The sequence below is a fragment of the Neolamprologus brichardi genome, chromosome 20 (genome assembly GCF_056152115.1).
Source record: "Neolamprologus brichardi isolate AB-2024 chromosome 20, ASM5615211v1, whole genome shotgun sequence".
Classification (NCBI taxonomy): domain Eukaryota; kingdom Metazoa; phylum Chordata; class Actinopteri; order Cichliformes; family Cichlidae; genus Neolamprologus; species Neolamprologus brichardi.
This window is the reverse complement of record NC_142123.1, coordinates 19194291-19217404: the sequence shown is the minus strand read 5'-3', so window position 1 is coordinate 19217404 and position 23114 is coordinate 19194291. Positions and strand designations below refer to the sequence as shown.

General features: G+C 40.5%; 1 protein-coding gene across 2 annotated transcripts; it reads right to left on the bottom strand.

Moving 5' to 3' along the window:
* Positions 1-1532: 1532 nt before the first annotated feature.
* On the bottom strand, positions 1533-20266 carry LOC102795409 (serine/threonine-protein kinase 38). 2 transcript variants are annotated; one of them, XM_006804267.2, is made up of 14 exons: positions 20200-20266; positions 12995-13132; positions 12494-12545; positions 11526-11648; positions 9813-9896; positions 9612-9735; positions 9100-9254; positions 8702-8813; positions 6454-6515; positions 5547-5664; positions 5330-5453; positions 5061-5156; positions 1896-1990; positions 1533-1807 (listed from the first exon to the last, which is right to left on the bottom strand). In XM_006804267.2, the coding sequence occupies exons 2-14, from the start codon at positions 13123-13125 to the stop codon at positions 1671-1673; spliced, it is 1413 nt and encodes a 470-aa protein (XP_006804330.1). In that variant the 5' UTR covers positions 13126-13132; positions 20200-20266; the 3' UTR covers positions 1533-1670. The 2 variants fall into 2 exon arrangements, with proteins under 2 accessions (XP_006804330.1, XP_006804331.1); XM_006804268.2 differs by having other exon boundaries at positions 8711-8813.
* Between the last annotated feature and the right edge of the window lie 2848 nt (positions 20267-23114).

The following is a 23114-nucleotide window of genomic DNA, read 5'->3' as shown; positions in this document are numbered from 1 at the left end:
ATACAGCTTCAACTATACGAGCAGAGTTTCATCTTGGAAATATTATATCTGATCATTTAAAAACACAGCATTAATCTGATCAAAATACAATTTAACAACATTGCTAAGAGTTTGGATTCGCTGAAGTAAAAAAAGGGGGGGGTCTACACCTCATTCAAACAAACAGCATTTTGAAACTACTGTGGCAAAAAGCACTTTCCCACAATTCCAAAAAAGTTCATTTACATTCACTTTAAATGACAGCATTCTGGATATTGTGTTCACTGAAGAATCATTTAGCCCTCAATGTGGATGGACCGACTTCCCACTGGTCCTGTCTGCTCTTTAGTGGAGACAAACTCATGTTCAAGCCATTTCACCACCTCTTTATCACATCAAATAGATTTCATGCTGCAGCAAACCAGTTTGAAGGAAAATCAAACCAGTCAAAGTGCTTTGAAAGCAGTGATAAGCGCAGAGGTGGCAAAGAACCAGTAACACAGCTGGAGCACAATCCTGGGGTCAAAGTGTTAACACCATTTAAAGCTACATATTAATGGACCAATAATCATGTCTTAAAACCCTCACTTTTATGCATCATACAAATGTTTTTAAAATTGTTAACCGACTAGTGTCTGGTAACAACTAGTCAGTCGCACATCCATCATAAGACTGTTAATCAATCACTCAAACAATTATTCATTCTTCAATTTAATCTTATATTCCATTTTAATTAAAATATATTCCCCTTTAACTAAAGATGCTTGCTGGTTGGCTCTCCTGAACATTTGTAACATTTGTCTAACTCTGAAAACAAGTCACCAATTCAAAATGATTAGTTGCACATTAAATAATGAGCACAGCCATTAGTGGGCGTTTCCTTCCCCTGCCCTGTCAAACCCAAACTATTATTTTAAGCACGCAATATAAGGAGCTGGAGGCTTGATTATACTACAGCGACATCCACATCATTTAAGGTGCAGAAGGCAGACACGATGGGGTCAAATGTCACATGATCTGTGTGTGTGTTTGTTCCATAAAATTCATAATTCTCAAATATGCACGCTTTAACCTAAACAAGCACAACAGAGTTAGTGGAAGTGAAGAAATGGAGAGATCAAACATTCAGTTCAGTCTTTGGTTTGATCTTAAGAAGCCAGCAGCACTTTAGACAAGCTCAGAAAAAAGAAACACAAGGAGGGAATCCCTGAAAAGCATCTGTTTCATGCCACGTGACGATTTGATGCCATCTTCAAGTTGACATGTTTAAAAAAAATAATTTCAAGGAGGGGGATGTGCTGGTTTGGCAAGACAAGAGCACTTGGTAAGTCCAACAACATAGTGCTCATTTTACACACAGGGAACATCAATGATGCTATCAGGAGTGAAGAAAACCATCTGCAGCCACTGGTGGAAAATACAAGTGGACATATTATTCCCAGTTCAGTGTCATTGTGAGCAGGAAGTATAGAAGTACCCTCGGAAGCATTAGATAGAGCGAACAGCTGCAGAATGATTGCAGCAGTTCCTACTAGTGAAACGAAACATTCCTGTGGAAAGCAACAGAGGAAAAGTAGTCCCCTTTTTATTTGCAAAGAGCTGTGTGACACCACACAGACAGTTCTTTCAGGACTCGAGACAGCTCCTTCAGGATTCATGGAGGAGTTGGACAAGCGCCTGTGTGGTGGTGTTCATCTTTTTCCCGACTTCATGTAGGACGGGATGGCACCTCGAGCCGTCAGGCCTTCGAAGCGTTTGTAGGTGTAGTTTATGAAGACCCAGTCCTTGTTCTTCAGATCAGCCTCAGCCTGATTGGACACCTGAGTGGCTGGAGTAACACAACAAGTAGTAAGGGATTTTAATAATCTGAGATTTCACAACAAAGCATGAAATATTTGGAGCTACACTGTATGTACCTGTAGGTGTGAGGATATCTGAATCAGGGAATTCGTCAAAGTTTGAGGTGTCGTCAATGCTTCTGATATTTATGGGAATGGCAGCAGGCCTCTCCCTGGAAACATCAGTAAAGTTACAAAATGAAAGTCAAAGTTTGCATTTGAAAAAAGAATCAGCAAATTGCCTGAATGGCTAACGTTCCCCTCCACAAATCGCCGCATTACTTTGTTGGAGGGTTTTGTGTGTCCCAGTGATCCCAAGGGCCATGCTGACCTCTGGTAGGATCTCCCAAGGCAAACGATGAAGAGCGATTCAGTTGACCCCTACTGATAAAAGATGACCAAGGGACCAGTGTACCCTGTCCGGGATAGAGTTATGGGGGCCCCGCCCTATGGAGCCCGGCCTGGGGAGGAAACTGGAGAGAGCGTTTGGTGGCTGTGCCCAGCTTGGGCTACCCTCTTGTAGGCCCAGCACCTACAGGTGGCGCAGTAGGCATCAAATGAAGTGTGTGTCGGTGGCAGAGGCCCGAGGTCTGATCCCTAGATACAGAGACTGGCTATCGGGAAGTGGAACGTCAACCTTCCCGCAGGGAAGGAGCCTGAGCTAGCGTGTGAGTTTGAGAGATGTCGGCTCAGTTGCGCTAACCTCAACGCATGGCTTGGGCTCTGGAACCAGACTTGTAGAGAGGGCCTTGACTCTATTTCAATCTGCAGTCAAATATAAGGATGTCCATAAATGCACATGGCACCACAACACCCTAGGGCACAGGTCGATGATTGATTTTGGAATTCTTTCATCGGATCTGTGGCTGCATGTTCTGAACCTTCACGTAAAGAGAGAGACTGACCGGGTGCACCCAAGCGTATAGTGAGGGAGCACTGGGAACGTCTTGCAGAGGCCGAAAGTACATCTGTAATCCCACTGACACACTTTCTATAGAGGAAACAGCGTCTCGGGATGAGAGGAGGGTGACCCTAATCCTTGGCTGACATGCCTCTGAAATGTCACGTGGAGATCTGGGGAGGTGCCTCCGGACTGACAGACTGGGGTAGTGGTTCCTATGTTTAAGAAAGGGGACTCGAGCGCCTGCCTGTCAGGGAAGGTGTACGCCAAGGTTTGCCTGTTAGTCAAACCTTAGATACGGGATGAATAATGTGTTTTTTTGTCCTGGTCACAAAACAGTGGACCAGGTCTTTATCGTCAAGGACATCTGAGGGTGCACAGGACTCCAGCCAGACAAAGATCATCTAATGAAACTCATTTTTAAATGCCTTCCTGTTGACTTGTAGGCACGTTCACAACTCTCAGAGATTCTGGGTTCTTCTGTTTATGTTAAGTTCAGGGCTCGCAAAATCGCTAGCCCGACGTCCCGGGGCTAGCGATTTTGCCAGTCGGGCTACCAAAATCTATCTTGCCCTGCCCGTCGGGCTATCATAGGAAGGAAAAATATATGTCAATGCTTTTGCATTCTTTCGGAAATGTAGCTGGGTAATTATGTCATTGGCATCGGTGAGCCACTGTCAATATGTGACATATTGAAATTGCGTTTGAATTTGCGCTTGTTTTTTGCTTTCACTTTGCAATCACGCGAACTGTGTATAGAGAGCGACAGTACTGATTGGTGAGTGACAATAATTTGTGCACCAATTCCTCTGACATCGTCTTATCAATCGTTAGCTTACTATGCAAACATGACAAGTGAAATCTCCCGCAGCTTAAACATGTGAGAGGTTGATCGCGCAGAGAATCGCTGAGCATTATGTGAGTGCTTGTGTAAAAGCAGCAGGATATATATTTTAGTTCTGCTGAGCCAAGTAAGACAGGTCAGCGTGAAGAAGTGACAGCCAAAGAAAAGCTTACCACAAAACGGAAAAGTTATGACAAATCAGACTACAAGGCAAAAAGAAAGTGCAGCTTTATGGTTTCAAGGACAAAAGAATTTCTGTAGCTGCAATATGACAAGCTAAATAACTAGGGCTGCACATAAGTGGTCCGCAGGTGCGCATTCGCTGTCAAAATAAAAAAAAACGTGCACAAGATAAGAAGTTGCAACGCGTGTTTGCGTACATAAGATTTTCTGGAGGAGGACAGACATTTGTTTAGAACTCTTAAAGATGCCGGAGAAGCAAAATCTTTTAAGCAATTACTTTGGTGTTCCTCCACCTCCAAAGAAATGTCAGGAGTCCGAACCACAAAAGAAACACGTATTCTTGGAAAAGTGGTTGCAGGAGGTGAGCTGGCTTCAAACAAATGATGAACGCACAGAGATGTGGTGCAGAATGTGCCGTGAAAATCCCACTGTAGTGGACAAAAACAGTGCCTTTTATATAGACGCAAACGCGCGCTGCAACTTCTTATCTGGTGCGCGTCTTATTTTGACAGCGAATGCGCACATGCGGACCACTTATGTGCACCCGTGTAAATAACATAATGTTCTGCCGGGTGTGTGGTTGGTTTTCCCTCGATTTCTGAGTCGACAAGCGCCTTTGTTACTGGGACCAGTAATTTTAAGAAAGGTCCCCATTAGAACCCATGAGAAATGCAAGAAATGCATTATTGCTCAGTCTGCAATATCTTTCCCGGAACAAACACAAATTGCAAATAACATACTAAAAATAAACCTGAAAAATCTGTTTAGAACAGCGTACTATGTTGCAAAAAGTGAACTACCACTGGCACAATTTAGCAGTCTTTGCAAACTTCAAAAAGCAAATGGCCTCGATCTTGGTTCCACTTGCCTCTTACCCGTGACTTCAGTGGAAATTTCAAATTCAGGATCTGACACAGACTGATTCATGTTCTACACAATTCTTACAAGTTCATAGAAATTTCTGTTCAATTAGAACCAAGTATTTGAGTTGATGATTGTAATTTTTATACAATGTTGCAATTTGTGTTTCAACAATTTTTTGATTAATGTTTTGTTTCCGTTACAATATTATACTTTAATGTATAATATTGTAACGGAAACAAAACATCAATCAAAAATTTGCTCTCTTTTTTTATTTGGGCTACTTAAATTTATTTTGGGCTACCAAAAACCGAAGAGTCCCTGCCCGAAGGGCTACCAAGGATTTTGAAATTTTGCGAGCCCTGAAGTTGATTATTACAATTTAAAATGAAGACATCTGAGAATTCAACATGTCAGCACAACCATCTTTAACGTGCGTGGTAAGTATGCCCACCTGATATGGTCGTAGTCTACGCCCTCAAAGAAAGGATTGGACTTGATCTCCTCCACGCCCGAAGCCCCAATCCTGTGCTCCTCCTCACAGCAGAACCTGTAAACTCACGATCAGTTAGTACAATGCAATACAAACACCTCAGGTGTTAGAAGCCATTAGAAAGTTGACATTTTTGAAACGTCCATGGTCAGCATACAAAACAAGAGTGACAACAGCATGAACTACTATGACAGGATGAGAGATGAAGGAAAGCAGAGGTGTGCACTTGCCTGAGAATGAGGTCTTTGGCCTTCTCTGATATAGGCACCTCTGGGGGAAAGACGAGTGTCTCTCTCCAGTTCATCACTTTTCTGTACGTCTCTTGTGGAGTCTCTGAGCAAAATGGAGGATAACCTGCCCAGACCAAAAAACAGGAGTCAGATATTATAAAAGCTCATCTTATAATAACCTCAAAAGGTGAATAAGATTCATTTCCTGAAAAATTACCTATCAGCATCTCATACATGATCACACCCAGGCTCCACCAGTCACACAGTTTGTTGTATCCATTTTGCATGAAGACCTCTGGAGCAATGTAGTCCGGTGTTCCCACTGTGGAGAATGCCTGATGGATAAAGGAAGGGTCAATAGGTCAATACATAGGATGAAAGGATGGGAAAAGCTACCACCTTTGTTTAAATGTTACACTTTCCACAGACAGGCTTCACAAAGACATTGCTTTGTCTGCACCGGGTAAGATCAAGATTTAACTCAAGATTTAAGGGCTGATCTAATCAAAACAAAAGGAATTGAGATTGTAATTCTAGCCACACGATGTCATGCTTCCTTTGTGCCATACATTTACATTATTATAATAAATAAATATGAGCTTTATATGTCGATAACATGCAGGACTTTATTGACTGTGAAAAGCGTAACACGGTGCTTTCATCCTTCAAATGCTGCTGTTATTATAAGTTTCAAGAAGAGCACATTATTACACTTTTTCTGTAGATTCAATGAATTAATAGTTTAAATAATGAGCATTTCGTTACAGCAGGGGCAGAGGAGTGAGGGGAAGACATGCGGGGCGGACTCGAAACCGGCCAGCCACTCTCAGCCTTATGGCATGTGGTCGCCCGCTCCACGACCTGAGCATTTCTTTTTTACATTTCAAATTGTACAATCAAATACTCCCGTGGGTTTCTCTTTTTATTCACAACTAGTAACATTTGGCTCTGGGGTTTATCGTGAGCCCCTGACTGTAGCGCCATGTAAGATTTCTAACAGCTATCCCAATGACAAAAATATTTCCATTAACATTGGATTTGGTAACACCACAAAAACAATCGAGCACAATACCAAATAGCAGACATTTTCTACACTTTCTAATCACATGTGTGTTCAAACCTACCAGCTGCCTCCTGTTCCTCTTCCAGGTCTCTGCTTTCCTCTTAGAGTTCATGTTCTGGGATGCTGTGTAGGCAAGACAACTCCGTATTAAAAGCTACGACTCCATCACTGTGCATACAAACAGCGAGGCTCTCATCAGTCATTGAATACATAACATTTGTGCCACTGAAGATGAGTGCAAGTCTTCCTCACGGTCAGGCCTTCTGTTTCAGCATGATGTCTATGATCACTGTGTGAACACAACTGTGAAAAGGCTGAGGTGTGCCAAACTATACAAGAACCAAACTGAAACCAGTCACAACAGCTCATGTTTTGAGGCTGCACTTCAGCCAATGCTTCAATACACAGAAATGTACCATCAGACTCGGATACACCATCTGGAAAGTATCTGATTGCCAGTGGCTTAATTTGTCCAGCATGACAATGATTTCACCCACACTGCCAAAGGAGTGAAACCATTCTTGGATAGACAAACACACAATGGAATACACTCAGACTGGCCTGCCCAGATCCCAATATTACGGAGGCAGAGTGGGATCACGCTGAAAGGATGACACAATGGACAGCCATCATCCAAATAAGAGCTTTAGAGTGTTCAGGAGAAGTATTCCTGAAGACTCCTTACAGAAATAATTAAAGAGTGAGAGAGAGAGCGAGAGCGAGAGATATCAGCCTGTGCTGAGGAATAAAAGTGTCCGACGTTCAAGTAAGGCTGCAGCGATTCATCAAGTAATTGGAATAATTCAACCATAAAAAAAAAAAAAAATTCCTCAACACATTGAAAGTTTTTCTTTCAATGCTCTGCAGCTCGCCGCTCTCACACGACTGCTTCAAACACATTTGGAGCCAAAAACAAAACCTACAATAGAAACGTATTTAGAAGCAGCGTGTGATTAAAATGTATAACGAGCACACGCAGCCGCTAGTTTTAAACAAAAACACTGATGAATATGATGCTGTCATAGTTTGATTACACACTCTCACACACGCACACACATAGAGGTGGAGTCCTTACAGACAGTGAGTAAAAGAAAAGTGTTTCTGTCGTCCAAAACAGCAGCGCTGCTCCTGCGATCACCATTAAAACCTTTACTGGGAAAAAGTGAGTGTCCTTCATCAAAGCAGCTGATCAACAAACTCCAACATGAAGAAAATCAAACTCAGCAGCTGCTAAGATGTTTGTTTCACACAGAAATCTGCAGTAAGCCTCCAGAGATTGCATTTAAACCTGCAGATGAACTGCTAACTTAGCCTGTTTGTACAGCAATCGTCCTATTTGATGCCTGTAGCAAACGGGGGTAGTCTAAAGGGGGGCATGGGGTGTACTGGACCATATTAAGGCTTTGTAACACTTTTCAGATTAAAAGTGTTAATTGAAATGAATTAAACATTAATATTTAAAAATAAATATAAACATCTTTTCACAAGCCAGTAAAACTAAGACACTGAGTCAAGCAATTTTAGGTTGTTATCAGAGCGAATGAACATCTGCATCATAACATCTGTTTCAGCAGCACAGCAAACTGGCCTTCCTTCACTGCAGCCAGCACACGCTCCGTGTAAGGCTTACAGTCACTGGCGGCACACTAAGCCACACACAAACACTGAACACGTGCACACCACAGCTACCTCATCCACAAGATAAAACACTGTCAGAGAGAACTTTAGAGCATTTATAGATTTTGTGTTTTCTTTTAAAATTTTAATGTAATATTTTATATAAAAACAGCCTAAGGGTTGAGTTAATGTTACAGTTTCTAAAATGGAAACCAATGAGCAGTTCATTTTAAAAGACCCGTGTTTCTCTTTGTATATTTATTATTGCAAAGCTATTTCTTATACGATTCATCGATGAAATAATCAATAGATTACTCGATTACTAAAATAATCAATCGCTGCAGCCTGACTTTCATCCTTACTAGAACTGTACAAATTCTGTTGTGTGCACATTTTAATAAAAGTCTTTTTTACGGTACTGTAGGCCCCAATATTATAGTCACCATGTCAAATGTGACTGCAAACACTCAGACACTGTGTAGAAACATCCACCTTCAATCAGTATTCCTAGCAATCCTGCACATTTCCTGTCATCTGATTTATGGAAAACTGAGCAGAGGAAGAAGTCTGCTCACACTGACCGTGGTCAAACTTCTGAGCTGTGAGCACTGTTTTTAAGGAAACAAGTTAAATGCAAGCAAGTGACAGGTGCTGCATGCAAGCTATATTTGAATTAAATGGACTTTGCTGACTTTGCTTACTGAGGTCATTGGGCAGGCTGTGGTTCAGGTTCTTGTAGAACTCAGTCCGATGAGCCCTCTTTAAGCCTGTGCACAGCCCAAAGTCAGACAGCTTCACGTGACCCTGAAACCAAGAGCACAACATTACACATAGCAGCAAAGTATGACGTCATACCAGGGTCACAAAACCAGACGTGTGCCCCACTGTGACCAAAGGTCAAAGTTCCTCATAGATAAACAGACCAAACAGAAACTCACAGTGTGCAAGTTTCACACAACAGTACAAGTTTTTCATATTTCTTTCATGATACGAAGAGTGCCAATCTAACTATGGTCACATGTTCCAATCATTTAAAAATGGTGTTTCCACAGAAAACGTGAGTGTAGTAAAAACGAGAGCTCGGACGCACCCTGGAGTCTAGCAGCAGGTTGTCTGGTTTGATGTCTCTGTGGATGAAGCCCAACTGGTGGATGGAGTCAATGGCCAGCACCGTCTCTGCTATGTAGAACTGCGTAGCCTCTTCTGACAGAGTGTCCTTCTTCATCAGCAGGGTCATCATGTCGCCTGCACCACAGCAGCAGAGAACAGTCATTCTACAGGACGGATGATTTCTAGTCAAAGAATACGGTTTTCAGCACATTTAAGTGGGTTTATTTTACTAATTAGCATCAACGTCTGTGCAATGCATCGGAAAAAACAAAAACAAACAAAACACAGAGACATGAGAGTGTTGTTAATGTGAAGCAACAGGATGACTGGTTTTTTTCCCCTAAACTGTTTTTGAGTTTGAAATTGTGTGAGTGATGAAATCATAACTGACTGCCAGGCTTATAGAGGGGTGCAGCTACAGTACTATTGAAGATGACAGCAGCATTCTTGTGTCACAGCAGTTTTTCATGCTGAGCAGCACCCCGTTCGTACCTCCAGGTAGAAACTCCATGATGAGGTAAAGGTTCAGCTTATCCTGGAAACTGTAGAACATTTTGACCACCCACAGACTGTCGGCCTCGACCAGAATGTCTCGTTCAGCACGGATGTGACCAACCTGTACATGGACAGGAAGAAGGGGTTACACACAGATGTCAAAGGGCAGCACTTCAGGGTGTGTATCCTGTAGCTCACCTGTTCTTTCTCAAGCATATCAGCTTTGCGGAGGATCTTCATAGCATAAACATGACCGGTGTCTTTCTTCTGCACCAAGCGTACCTGCAAGCAGAAATCAAGAGTGCTCATCAAAAAGCTGATGATGGGTGTGGTTGGGAGCTTCTCCTGCCCAGAAGTTAGCCTCTCTTCTTCTTTCACTGACTGACTGCAGGATGGATGGAGAGGACTATGGAAACCCGTTTTTGTCACTAAAAAATGTATCCATAACTCCAAATTTTGAGTTATATTCTTGAAATTTTCACTTATTAACTCGAAATTTTGAGTTAGCTCTGCCAATCTGCGTGAATGAAGTCATTTTCTTGTTACCCGGAAGCATATGGCACAGAGTAACGCACGCTCAAAACAGGACCACAACAAATTGGAGCTTTCGAGAGTACGTTTGCTGATTTTAACGCCATGTGATTCAGCTAATAACACAAGGATTTCATCATTTGTGAAGCCTGGCTGAAAATACTCAGCAATTCATTCATGTGCATTCATGAGTGGCTGTAATACTGGTAGCTTAGCTGTAGCAGTACTTGAGGGCTTCAACTTCCGGGTAACAAGGAAATGACATCATTAATGTAGATTACTGATTGGCAGAGCTAACTCGAAATTTCGAGTTATTAACTCGAAATTTTCAGAAACGTAAGTCAAAATTTTGAGAAAATAATTTGAAATTTCGAGTTATAGATACTTTTTTTTAGTGGCGGAAATGGGCTTCCATAGAGGACAGATCTACTAATGAAGCAGAGATTCTTTAAATGATGGAAATTTTTTTCTAATCAACCAGGTGAAGCCAGTGCACTACACTCTGCAGTGATATGCTGAAGGACCAGCACTGGAGTTAGTAACATGAGGAATCAGCAACATGTAACAGTCAAGACGTGGTTACTTGTTACATTTGTTTTTTTTTTTAAATGCTGTAACAAAAAAAATATCTCAAATGTGGACAAAAATTAAGTATTTCTTATCTCATGTTCCGTTAGAGTAAAGTTCTATGTTCACTGAATCTTTAAAGCAACAGTTTAAATCAGAATGAGCTCGCCCCAGTCTCCTAGCATAGACCAGCTACAGCAGGGGTGTCAAACTCAAATATACAGTGGGCCAAAATTCAAAGTCGCGGGCTAACGTTAATATTTATAGAAATATATTTATTCCTCCAGATATAAGAATGAATCTTTTCTTATGGACTCAAACACGTTTTGCTGAAAAACTGAATATGGAACAAGCAAAGCTTAATACTAAACAATATATATATTAGCTGTATAATACCAGTAGGCCAGCTCTAATAATAATTTGGTATGGCTTCGCGGGCCAAATGTAATTAGCTTGCGGGCCAAATTTGGCCTACGGGCCAGAGTTTGACACCTATGAGCTACAGTATCAGTTTCAAAATCCCATGTGGGCTTTTTGCCTAGCTATTGCATTCACAAGATTTTCACAAGACTTGACCTCTAACCTTCACCCTGAGGTTTAGGTCACCGACATTTAAACTCATCTGACATTTTCAGCAGATACACCTACACTATCAATTTGAAACTTTGTCACCTCATTTTAGAGTTATTGCATTAGCAAACTTCAGGGTGTACGTCAAATTTGTAATTGGTGCATTTCTACACAGTGATGAGCAGAGTTAGCATTGTTTCCGTTTTTTCCATGTTTCAAAACAACAGCATCAAATGCTTTTACCTCTCCGAAAGCTCCTCGGCCAATCACCTTCAGGGATTCAAAGTCCTCCAGACCCAGTCGAGTACGTTTCAAACGCAGAAATTCGGTCTCCTTCCTTGCATGCTCAGAGCGCCGGATACGTTTCTGCAGAGGACACAGCACTTTAAATACACTATACTGTTTAATTCACACTTCCGAGGTGTCTTATTTTAAAGAAATAATTAAAATTTACTGTTAAGAAAATTAAGATGTAAGAAAGAAAAATGACCTCCAACAGGCCAGCTTAGATTACTGTCTGGTGGATTTTCAGTGCTTCTAGCTAAAAGAATGAAGAACCGTTTACTGTTTAAGGGACTGCCAGTGAAAGTGGACGGTATAACCATGATTTTTAAACATAAAGCTCATTGTTGCAGCCCGAGGTAGCACAAAGGTGATCCCTTAGACTGGTTTATAGTTGAAATCCCCCCGTGTTATTGGTTCTGTTACCAGTTAGTTAACATAAACAAATGGAAGTCTACTGACCAAAAGCAACCAGACTCATTTTTAAAACTTTAAAAGACTAGTCTAAAAGTTTGAGAGCAGGGCTCCATGCTGTAAATTAGCCTTTGTACATGAAGCGTTTCATGTCCACTGTGAGACTTTATTATACTCTGGAGCAGACACAGACAGCTGGAGATACAACAGCTGATTGGTCGTTCCTGTTACACTCTTTGAGTATAACATTTGAGTGCACTGATTCTTATATAGTGCTTTTCTACTCTCCTGGAGTACTCAAAGCGCTCTATACAACATGCCTCATGCCAATAACACCCATTCATACAAGCACTTTCTTCTATACTTTAGTGCTATGTAGCTAACATTCATACTCCGATGGATGCATCGGAGAGCAACTGGGGGTTAGTATCTTGCCCAAGGATATTTGGCAATCCCTGGCAGGGCCAGGGACAAAAGCTCCAGAACCCACTGGGGTCAGTAAACACCTTACTCACCTCTTCATCAGCCAAGCCCTCCTGATCCATAACTTTCTCCAGCTTCTGCTGCCTGAAACCACAGCACAGCTTATTACTGGTTACAGGCATAAGTTATTATGTTTCTTTATTAAACACATGACAAACACAGAACAAAGCTTTAGTGCACTTTTACTACCCTATCATTTTCATATGGCAAAAACGTTCTGTACTAAAAATGCAATAAACCAGTCAGGACGAGGTTATGACTATACTGTACTGTGAATGTCACAACAGGAAGTGACCCCTCCTCGGTGTAATAGTGACAGAAGCCACATCCATGATGAACCAAAACAAACAAAGTGGGTTGTCCATGCATTAGCCATCAGGTTCAGTTGTGCTGTGAATTCAGTGGTTAGTTGTTTTATTTGGAGGACAAATTAATCAGCCCACTGTTTTTTTTTTTTGTAGCTCATAACTAAAGCTAAAATGGCAACGTTAGCCTTTGTTCATGTAAGAAGCACTAAAGCTTGCGAGCGTTACCTCATCTCTCTCTCCTCATGCTGAGCGATGAGGTTACTATAGAAGTTCTCCAGGGTCACTTTGGCCATGGTGACCCTCTCTTTGGTGTGGTTACTCATGGAGGGGTACGAGGTCTGGCTGGTCATTGCCATGCTTTACCTGAGACAATAAAAAGAGCAAAGAGTTGTGCACTGAAGGATGCAGAGAAGACATCTGCTCTATTAAAACATGTATCGTGTTATGGTAATCTCAGATTTCCCACATCTAAAAATACTAAACTATGAAATAAGAAGACCGTTGGTCCACAGAAAGAGGAAGGAAAGTAGCAGGCTCTGCTGCCTGTGACAATGCTGCTATGAAGAAACAATGAGGAAATCTAACGTGTAAAAAAACACTGACACCAGACCAGAGGAGGATATTTTAAATATTATGTGGAAGGGCTGGGTTAGAGTTGCATTTAAGTCAGGAAATTGAGCAACTGTTAATTATTGTGCTTTAACACAACTGTGCAAAAGCCTTTTGCCACATGTCACTTTATATTTTGCTAGGAAACAGTTTGGACCATTTGAACCATTTGAACAAGTTTGAACAGTCATACTGATACAACCAGGTATCTATACTACCTTTGAACACAGCCTGAACTCCCTTAAGCAAGCTTCCAACTAATTCTCTCAGTCATCTTCAGGTTTATCAGGCTTCCTGAAGGATATTCCAAAAGCTTTCTTTGGATGATGTCTGCTAGTGATGTGCGCGACTAGTGGACTAGATGATCGTGGACGGTAGGGCAGGGCGATATGGCCAAAAATATATATCACGATATACATTTGAAAATTTGCGATAACGATATAATTTCTGTGAGACAAAATACAACTCCACAACTTTACTAGCGCAAAAAAACCCCAAAAAGCATCCATTTATTTTACTTAAACAAGCAGCTGTTTTTTTTAGGTTTTTTTTTTTTTATGTGCATTAAAGCTATATAAACATTTAACAGTGCAAACGCAAATTCCTTGCTGAAAGTTTAACTAAAAGGCATTTCCAGTAGAAATGGGCTGACATATCCTGAGCATAACCATGTATAATATCCACTGAAGTTAAAAAAGAGGTGCTTTGCTACATTAAACTGCAGTCTGCCAAATAAAAAAGTCAAATACGTATTTTTCAGACCATAAGGTGCATGGGGTTATAAGGCACATTAAGCAAAACAAAGCAGTCAGATAAATCAAACATTATTCAATTCATTCTTCTTGCTTCCTCCACTTCTGTACCATTGATTCGTTAATGCTGTATTCTATCACAGCTGCTCTATTCCCATGTTGTTGCAGTATATTAATGACTAACCTCGTATTGTGGATGGATTATCTCAGTTGTTCGCCTGACTGAAGTTTGGTCCGTTTACAGCATCCTGCCATGCGATTGCATTTGTCTCTAACCATCAGGAACCTTCACGTTAACTTTTATCGAGTGGAAAAGTGTTAGCGTTCATCCTCCAGCTTCACTGTTTATGTTATGCTAACATAGCTGTGTCGCGTAGCACATCATTAAATACCAGCTAGCCCAACTTCAGTAACCCTACAAACGTCAGTGCTGTGTAGCTTTCTGTCTTCATTTATATTGGAAGTGATAGCAGAGCTGTATGTTAGATTTTTTCAGAAATCTCTCAGTCAGAACATGCTATATGCTTAGGTAACTAGTGAAACTAGCGAGCTAATGTCCGCTAACTTCCTGCTAACTTCTAACTCTGTTAAATGTAATGAATTCTGTTTTCATGGATGCCTGGATGTTAAACATCATAGTTACACCTGGTAAAGCAGCAATGCTGATCGTTTTATTAAAGATGGAAGAATTTAGACAGTTTTTAACTCTCAGTGATGTTCGTTTGACTTTGGGACCTTAAAGGACGGAGTTTAGGACCCAAATTACTCCCAGATTTACGAGCACCTTAGTCCGACAAATACGGCAAAAACGACGGCCTGCTTGCATGTTCTACAAAAAAAATGTGCTTTGTTGTGTATCTGACGGACAAACACCAAACCAGTTAAGTTGCATCATTTTTACAATCTAATTCTGGTTCATCCTTTTCATTCAACAATCTGCTTTCCCCATTCTCATTCTCCGTTACCGCCGTGCTTTTTCGGCACTGCGCATGGGAGTTTTACCCATATTCTATCACAATATTTCATTTTCTTATCGTTGCCTAGCATTGTACCGGTATTACCGTGAACGGTATAATATGTCCCAGCCCTAGTGGACGGGCTCTGCATTAGCACACGTTAAAGAGTTCAGTCATCTGGAGGGGCTCAGAGTAGAGCTGCTACTCTAAGGAGACAGGAGGCAGTCTAGAAGGTCGCATCCTGGCTGAAATGGAACCTCAAACCATGACAGACACTCCACCGTGTTTACCGTCCGCTGTAGACAAATATTTCTTTAGATTCATTGTACAATCAAACTTGTTGCCACTGATTTTTAGTCTAGTTTTTGTGTAATTTGGCACAGCTCAGCCTTTTCTCCATGTTTCCTTTCCTTGAGAATGGCTACTTGACAGCCTATTCTTTCATTCAGATCATTTCTGCTGTAGAGGAATGGCCTGTGCATCTCACAGGTGCTATGTTAGGGCTTTGGTAAGTCTTTTAAATAATGTTCATCTGTAGACAGTTTTGTCATACTGGGTTTTTTTGTGTCTTATCAAGTTTCCTCAATTTTTTAAGGACAATCTGCAAACCTCACTGATGTGAGTTTTTGAGAATCAAAAGTCAAAAATACTATTTCATTCCTGCCAAACTGTTATGGCTGACGTACAGCTAAAGAAGAAAATAAATCATACATTTGTGACATAGTGACATAGGCTGCTAGTAAAAAACAAAAAAACAAAAACTCCTACAATTTAAAATTGCATTCAAGTTGTTTGGTATGTGTAGATGCAACACTGGTTCATCCCTTTTGTTTATGATTGAATGATTCATAGGTCAGTTTGTGACACACTGGACTTAAATAAAATGCAGCAAACATGTTTCATGAATCACTGTTATGACCTGAAACCCAAATATAAATCTGTCATATTCAGTCATGCAGCAAATACAGTTATATACAACCATTTATATTAAAATGCTGACAATGCCTTGTGAGTTTTTGGGAAACAAAAGAAACAACTAGACTGCACACCAACTACACACTCCAAACACATTAAATGTCACAAATCTCGCCACTGTCAACTTTCCTCAGCAAACAAATGTCACATCATTTATTTGTGGGCTTTGCGAGCACAATCAGCTTGCCTCCAGTATTTCCTTAGATTATCGCCTTTTTATTGTTTCTTTCTGCACGTATTATTAGAATCAGGATTGTCGTTATTTAGCCAAGTTTGTGCACACGGACAAGGAACCTGACTCCAGTTCACACTTTGCTCTTCTGCAAGGAAGAAGATTCTAAAGATGTTAAATTATTGCATATACTGCTTATTTATTTATTAGTTAGGGATGTTCAACGTTTCCTCAGATCTCTTAGTCGACTACACGAGGAAATTTTTTTTTTGACTAACTGACTAGTCTAAAAACCAAGAAACACGCAGGTATTAGGTTGAATTTGATACGCAGGTAATGGAAAGTGTCAAACTAACAAGGGCACCTGACACCATGAATCACATTCTTCAATAATGAATCATGCTACTTAAATACACAGCACCTCACATCACGCCTTACCAACACTGCACACTTACTGCAGACCAACAACTAGGGATGGGTACCGGTATCCGGTGCCGTTCTGACATAAACGGTAGTAACCAGACCGAAAAGCAGCGCACATTTCGGTGCTTTATTTCGGTGCTTTATTTTTTCCGGAGCTGTGATACACTTTAGATTCTAGCCAATCATTTTACGTTTCTGAGGATAGTAGGCGGGTCCAGGTGCGTACATTCTTCTAGAGCAGAGCTACAGATTAAAAATGCCCAAGGCGAAGCGGTCAAACGTCTGGCTGTACTTCACAGCAAAATATGCAAACTCAGCAGCCTGCAACAAGTGCTTTAAGGTGATACTGTGATACTGTGCAAAGGAGGTAACACCTCAAATCCAATGAAACACCTGGCAACGCATAGCGTTTTTTTTTAAAAGCCGAGAAATGCGCCGTATTTGATAGCTTGCTGCGAGACCTCACACCGTGCACATCTACTGCGGGTGTAGCCGTAGCCCTGCCAGTGTAGCAGAAATGATGATGATGATGATGCAGCAGCAGCCATTCTTCTCTGCGTGAGTAGCTTAATGTTGTTCGTGTGTAATTTACGTTGAGTAGGCTAACCACGTTATTACATTAATGCATGTAAGGTGAACTAGCAAACATCATCATAGCTACATGCGGCTGTCTTCTTGTTTGATGGCAGATACTCCCTTCACCCTGGCCAAAAAGGCTAAAATGACCAAAGAAAAAGTGGAAAACAGTTAAACATGAGAGGTTTTTGGACAAAGTTTGTGTTTTTTCCATTGTTTAAGCACTGCTTCCAGCCAAGAGTGATACCATATATGCCCTATAGCTGCAGAAAAGTCTAACACTGTTATTTTTACAAAAGAACAGCTGAACATGAGAGGTTTTTGGACTAATTTTGTGTTCTCCATTCTTTAAGCACCGGTTTGAGCACCGTTTAAGCACAGGCACCGTTTCAAAAGTACCGGTTTGGCACCGGTATCGGATAAAACCTAAACAATACCCATCCCTACCAACAACGCAGATGAAAAATGATGAAAACAAATCGACGTTTAACATGACATGAAAACACAGAACGCATTACTAAAATATGACATCCGAAAAACGAATGAACTGTGTAGTGTGGTGCTTAGTGCTGTGCACACTGTTTGAATGTTCATGACAGCCACTGAATTAAAAGTTTAAATCTAAAATAACAAAATAATAAATCATCCGCTTATCTGATGTCGGGTTGCAGGGCAGCCCAAATCTCCCTCTGCCACCTCCTCCAACTTATCCAGAGAAACATTGAAGAGCTCCCAAGCCAGCAAATCGATATAAGCTTCCCAGCTTTATTGCACAAAAGGATGAGAGCGCAATGGTAAAGTGGAGGACAGATACAAATGCCTCATACTGTTAACACAACTTTGGCTCTTTGAAAGCACCTGCACAGCAAGCATGCTAACGCTAAGCTAGCCGAGAGCCCAGAGTGATGTTAAAGCTGAGTAAATGCTGACCCCAGACCAGCATCATGATAAAGTGAGCCACAGCTGCACATCAACAGGTAACAAACTGATGAACAGCCAGGCTGCAGCTTCCGTTCTACCTGTTCATGTTCCTACCGTAGAATCTCTGTGGTGATCACTTTAAAGTGTCTTATATTTGATTTGTGTCGTCAGCTCTGTTTTCATACCTAAATGCTCTGAGAAAGCTCAGGTGTGTCCTCATTAGGACAGGGATTTGTGTTGGCTGTAGCCTCAGGTTTATATTGTTAATTGGTCATTATGAGACAGTATTTCAGATCATTCAACATGAAAGTAACGTAACAAATCCTAAGTGTAATCAAGTAACCTACTGCATTACCTTCAAGGAAAGTGTTCTGTGTAATATGTGCATTAATTACTTATTTGAATAATGACAGGAACACTGATCACAACAAAGAGGGGCAAAACCTCCAACATGCACAAACATGTAATTCATTTGCATGAATAATGTCTTTGATATGCTGCTTAGAGATGGTGGTGACTCAAAGTGGAGCCAATGAGAATTGATAAGTGATATCTATAATGGAGTAGAAACTGCTCAATTCTTCCCCATCCCTGTTGATTACAGGACCAGTGCTCCTGTTTTGGATGCTGGAAACATGTTTCTCACTCAGCGTCTCAGTAACAGCTCAGCCTCTTTGCTCTTAGTGGTGTCCATGTGACAACATCATATTCACTTCAGCTGCTATGTTATCAGTGTTTTTGTTTATAACTGGGGGCTGTGTGGGCATAATGGTGTTATACTTTTTATTCACACGCTGCCCCTAAATATTGTTGCAGGTCTGTTTTTAGTCGCACATGTGGGTGAAGCACTCATGCTACAGAGTGGTGCATCATTGAAGCAAAACCTTTTATAATTGAATTACTTGATGAATTGTACACTATATTGTTACATACCTTGTGACAAAGGATTCAAATATGTATAAAGAAGGAACTTACACATCGGACGGTTTAACAATTTGTTAGGAAAGCACACAGGCTTCGACTGTGGGAAATCAGCACATCTCCAACCTCCAAACCACCACTAATCCCTAAGAACCACAAGTATTATCTCACCAAGTTTATAATGGTAGACTGACAATGTCATGCTCCCCTGCAGCCTGTACAGCTAACATTAGTAACTTTAGTTACATTTGGTGCGTGGGAGAGTAAATTAGTTTCTATGTGTAGTAAACAAATTCTATGAAATATGCAACACATAACACAATTAGAGAAAAAACAGAGGAAAAAACAGGGGGGGCGCGGCTATGTCATGTTTTGTCAGACGTTTATGACGTTTCACTGAAGTCCACACCGTCTGCCTTTTTCCGCAAGTTGCATCTGCTCAAAGTTTTATGATCTCAGATAAACAAGTACATTAAAAGAGGAAATAAATAAAACGCGACGGTCAAGAAATAGCATTTAAACCCGACAGGAGCCAACAACACGTAGTTCCGGATGCACGCAGTGCCTAAAGAGTAAAGTATTACGGATAGAGAACGACTTAACCCAACACTCACGATCCTTCCTCGGTTCTCTTGAAGTTTAGAACTTTAAATTTACAAAGTTTCATTAATCTCACTCTACTACACTAACTTGCTATCATTAGTTAGCTAGCTAGTTTGCTATTAAAGTTCCTGCCAGCGTAAAGCCAGCGAGGGAAAACATAAGCGATACCCAATACTTCCTTCAAAATAAAACGGCCCTTTTTCGAGGAAATGTTTCGCCTCAGCTTTGAATGTATGCGTCTTTATTTTTTAAAGCCTTGACCAGAAAACACCGGCCTTCGTATCCACTGCTTTACAACTTGACTTGAAGTTCTCCAAAGCAAACAGCTAAGTGAAAGTTAGCTAGTTAACGTTAGCTACTTATCTGCTCAAAGCGCCCCAGTCGTTTGTCACAAGCACAATAAGGAACAAAAAAACATATTCGTTACTTGTTTCACAAGGCAGCGAAAAAAAGGAAGCAGCTACTACAGCAACTTGTCGTCGTTTAATTCCACGTTTTTAGAGTTACTCTTTGTTCGCTTACCTTGGTCGAAGGTGCGGTAGCTGTCGCCTCTTGCTCTGCTTTGCGATGAGCGTTGCGTCACCAGCAGTTTGAACTCAGCGGACACCTAGCGGCGCATCATGCCCTCCTCCGTGAGCCAGCACAGGAAAGAGTGGATTTCTCCACTGCTCGTCCATACGTGACACTTTGCGCGTTCACTCAAACACGTGGCGACATGTTAATAATTTGATTCTCATAAGACGACCGAGAAACAGCTCAACGGCATTACTGCTAACACCAAGTATGCACTGTACTGTAAGCTAGCAACATTATTTGACAGCAGTAACAAAGCTCTTTATAGAAAATAACAGTTTTAAAGAAATATAAAAATAATAATACACATTTAAAGGAAATCAAGAAAGCTTTAAACTCAGCAAACAATAAAGTTACAGCTATAAAATAATAGGCTATTTTCTGCATAAAGAGAAATGAGTGGCCTCAACTTTCGCAATAATATTTATTTTTGCTCTGTCCGGTATTTAAAGACTCCCTGTGGCCTCTTTTGGATCCTCAAAGTCCAATTTCAGGATAATGTATTGCTGGTAATGCTGGGAAAAGTTTCACACAAGTGTAAATGGATAATTAAAGATTCATAGTTAACTGTATAATTAACCATGAAAAAGTTCGGCTGCAAAGTTTTATTAGAAATCAACCAAGAGTTATTTTTAGGTTTAGTATCACTCACTGTACATGTATGTAGGGTTGACCGCTTGTTACACTTTCTACACATGAATTGCTAATAAATGATAAGTATTTCAATAATCATTTCTTCATTAAATCAGAGCTTAAGGTGTTGCCTCCAAATGGGAAATGTTTTCATTTTTGCATTTAATTGGAACCAAAAGCCATTACCATCAACAGTCTGATACATTGTATTGTAAGTTTCTGAGAGTTAATAGCTTGAGTGATAGGCGGCTCACAGGACAACTCCAATTCTTTATTTGTACTATCCTTTCATTTCAGAGTGCAATGAGACATCAAACGTCATAATTTTCAATTTAAAAAAACTGGAAAAATTGGGGTGTTGTTTAAATTTTGACCATAAAAAAATATTTATGTATGTTTTTCAGATAGAGATGTCAGTAAGTTTAAAAATGAACACCACCTAATGCCCCCATGAATCTGAAGCAGTGCTAAATATTATGAAATATTTTACATACAAGCAGTGAAAGGAATGAATTTACAGTACTATAATCATGTAGCTATTGTTAAAGCCAAAAATAGATTCCAAATTCCATGGCTGTATTTTTTGTATTTCTAACTGATGTTTCATTGATATCATTACAAAGGAAAGAGTTTCCCTACATCTTTTTTGCAAGATTGAGAATAAAAATGAACAACATCAATATTAAACTGAACTGCTCTCCATTTTAAAATCTTGATGCTCAATCTTCCAGGTAAGGAACGTCTTATGTTCTCTATTTAAAGGTTGCTAGGCTTGATCCAGTAACTCTATAACTCACTCAAAGTCACACAAGTCAGTTCTGACCCTGGATTTCCAGGAGTACAATCTCTGTGAGATCAGTTTTGGCAGACAACACATCTAAGCCATTCTTCCTTCTGCTGGCTGTTGGTTTATGGTTCAACACAAACTATTGTGCCAAGACATAAAGAAACAAAAACCCACTGCCTTTCCCCATGCCCTCTTGTTAAACATTTGAACCTAGCTAACATATGGCTTTAGCTTTTAATAACTGCCCTTAAAAAAGAGACTAATTTTGTGTTATCTTTTAATATAACAACAACAAGATGAAAAAAGACCCTGGCCCATAAAAAGTACAAAGTACTTCCTCTCCTCAAACTTTTGTGTTTTCCACAAACTGACCACTCGAAAACACAGACAGACTGTCAGGTCAACAGTATCCTCTAATGTGGCATCCAAACCAACTCTACCCCACAGTGTCGGTGTCCTGCATAGGCCAGTTTAGACCCTTCTTTGGGTGCTGAAGTGCCCCCAAATTTCATCACAGCACACCTAAAAATAACTATCAGTAGTAACAGTAATGTATAGTATTATTTTCTGGCTTTGTGTTCACCTACAGGATAGAAAGAAAACAGGTTTAACGATCCCGTGTTGTTGGTATCATGTGTTTTGGTTGCCTTTGTTATCTCTTGAGTTTAAGATTCTATTTTCTTCCCCTACTCTTGTTTCTACCAGACTGTTAGGGCAAATACGTGATATCACAGAATTACACAGTACTCTCTAATGTGGCAGTAACAAGCAATGTGACGACTGACCCAGGTCAATCATCCTCCAAGCTCTAGTGTCTGCTTATTTCCTCTCCTCTAATACAGGACTGCTCAAACCTGGGACTGGTGCTTGTCTTCTTCTTTATCTTTATCTCTTATGGCCACCTGTGAAAAACTTTGACAGGGACATGCATCACAATACACACAAGTATATTCTTCTAATGTTTCTTCACATTGCTCTGCAGCATACATTTATTATACCAGCAGAGGTCGCTGTACACCCTTCTCATGTACTGCGTGCTGCATTGATTGAAATGTAAATAATCCATATTTGATTTTTAATTGTTTTTTGTGATGTCATGATATTTGCTGTAAATCTGTTCCAAATGTTTTTTTCTTCTTTTTCAGCAAACAAAAAAAAAACTTTGAGGAACTGATTTTAACATTTTAGAACCTGTAAAGTTCTTCATGTCTTGGTTTCAAAAATATACTAGAACTGCTTTTCCTGTACAGACCTGCAAATCCTGGACCTGCTTAGGGACAAATGAGCTTGAAAGACATTTCATTCTTAATCTATAGCAGGGGTAGGCAACTCTAGGCCTCAAGGGTGTCCTGCAGGTTTTAGATCTCACCCTGTGTCAACACACCTGAATCAAAGGATTAGTTCATTACCAGGCCTCTGGAGAACTTCAGGACATGTTGAGGAG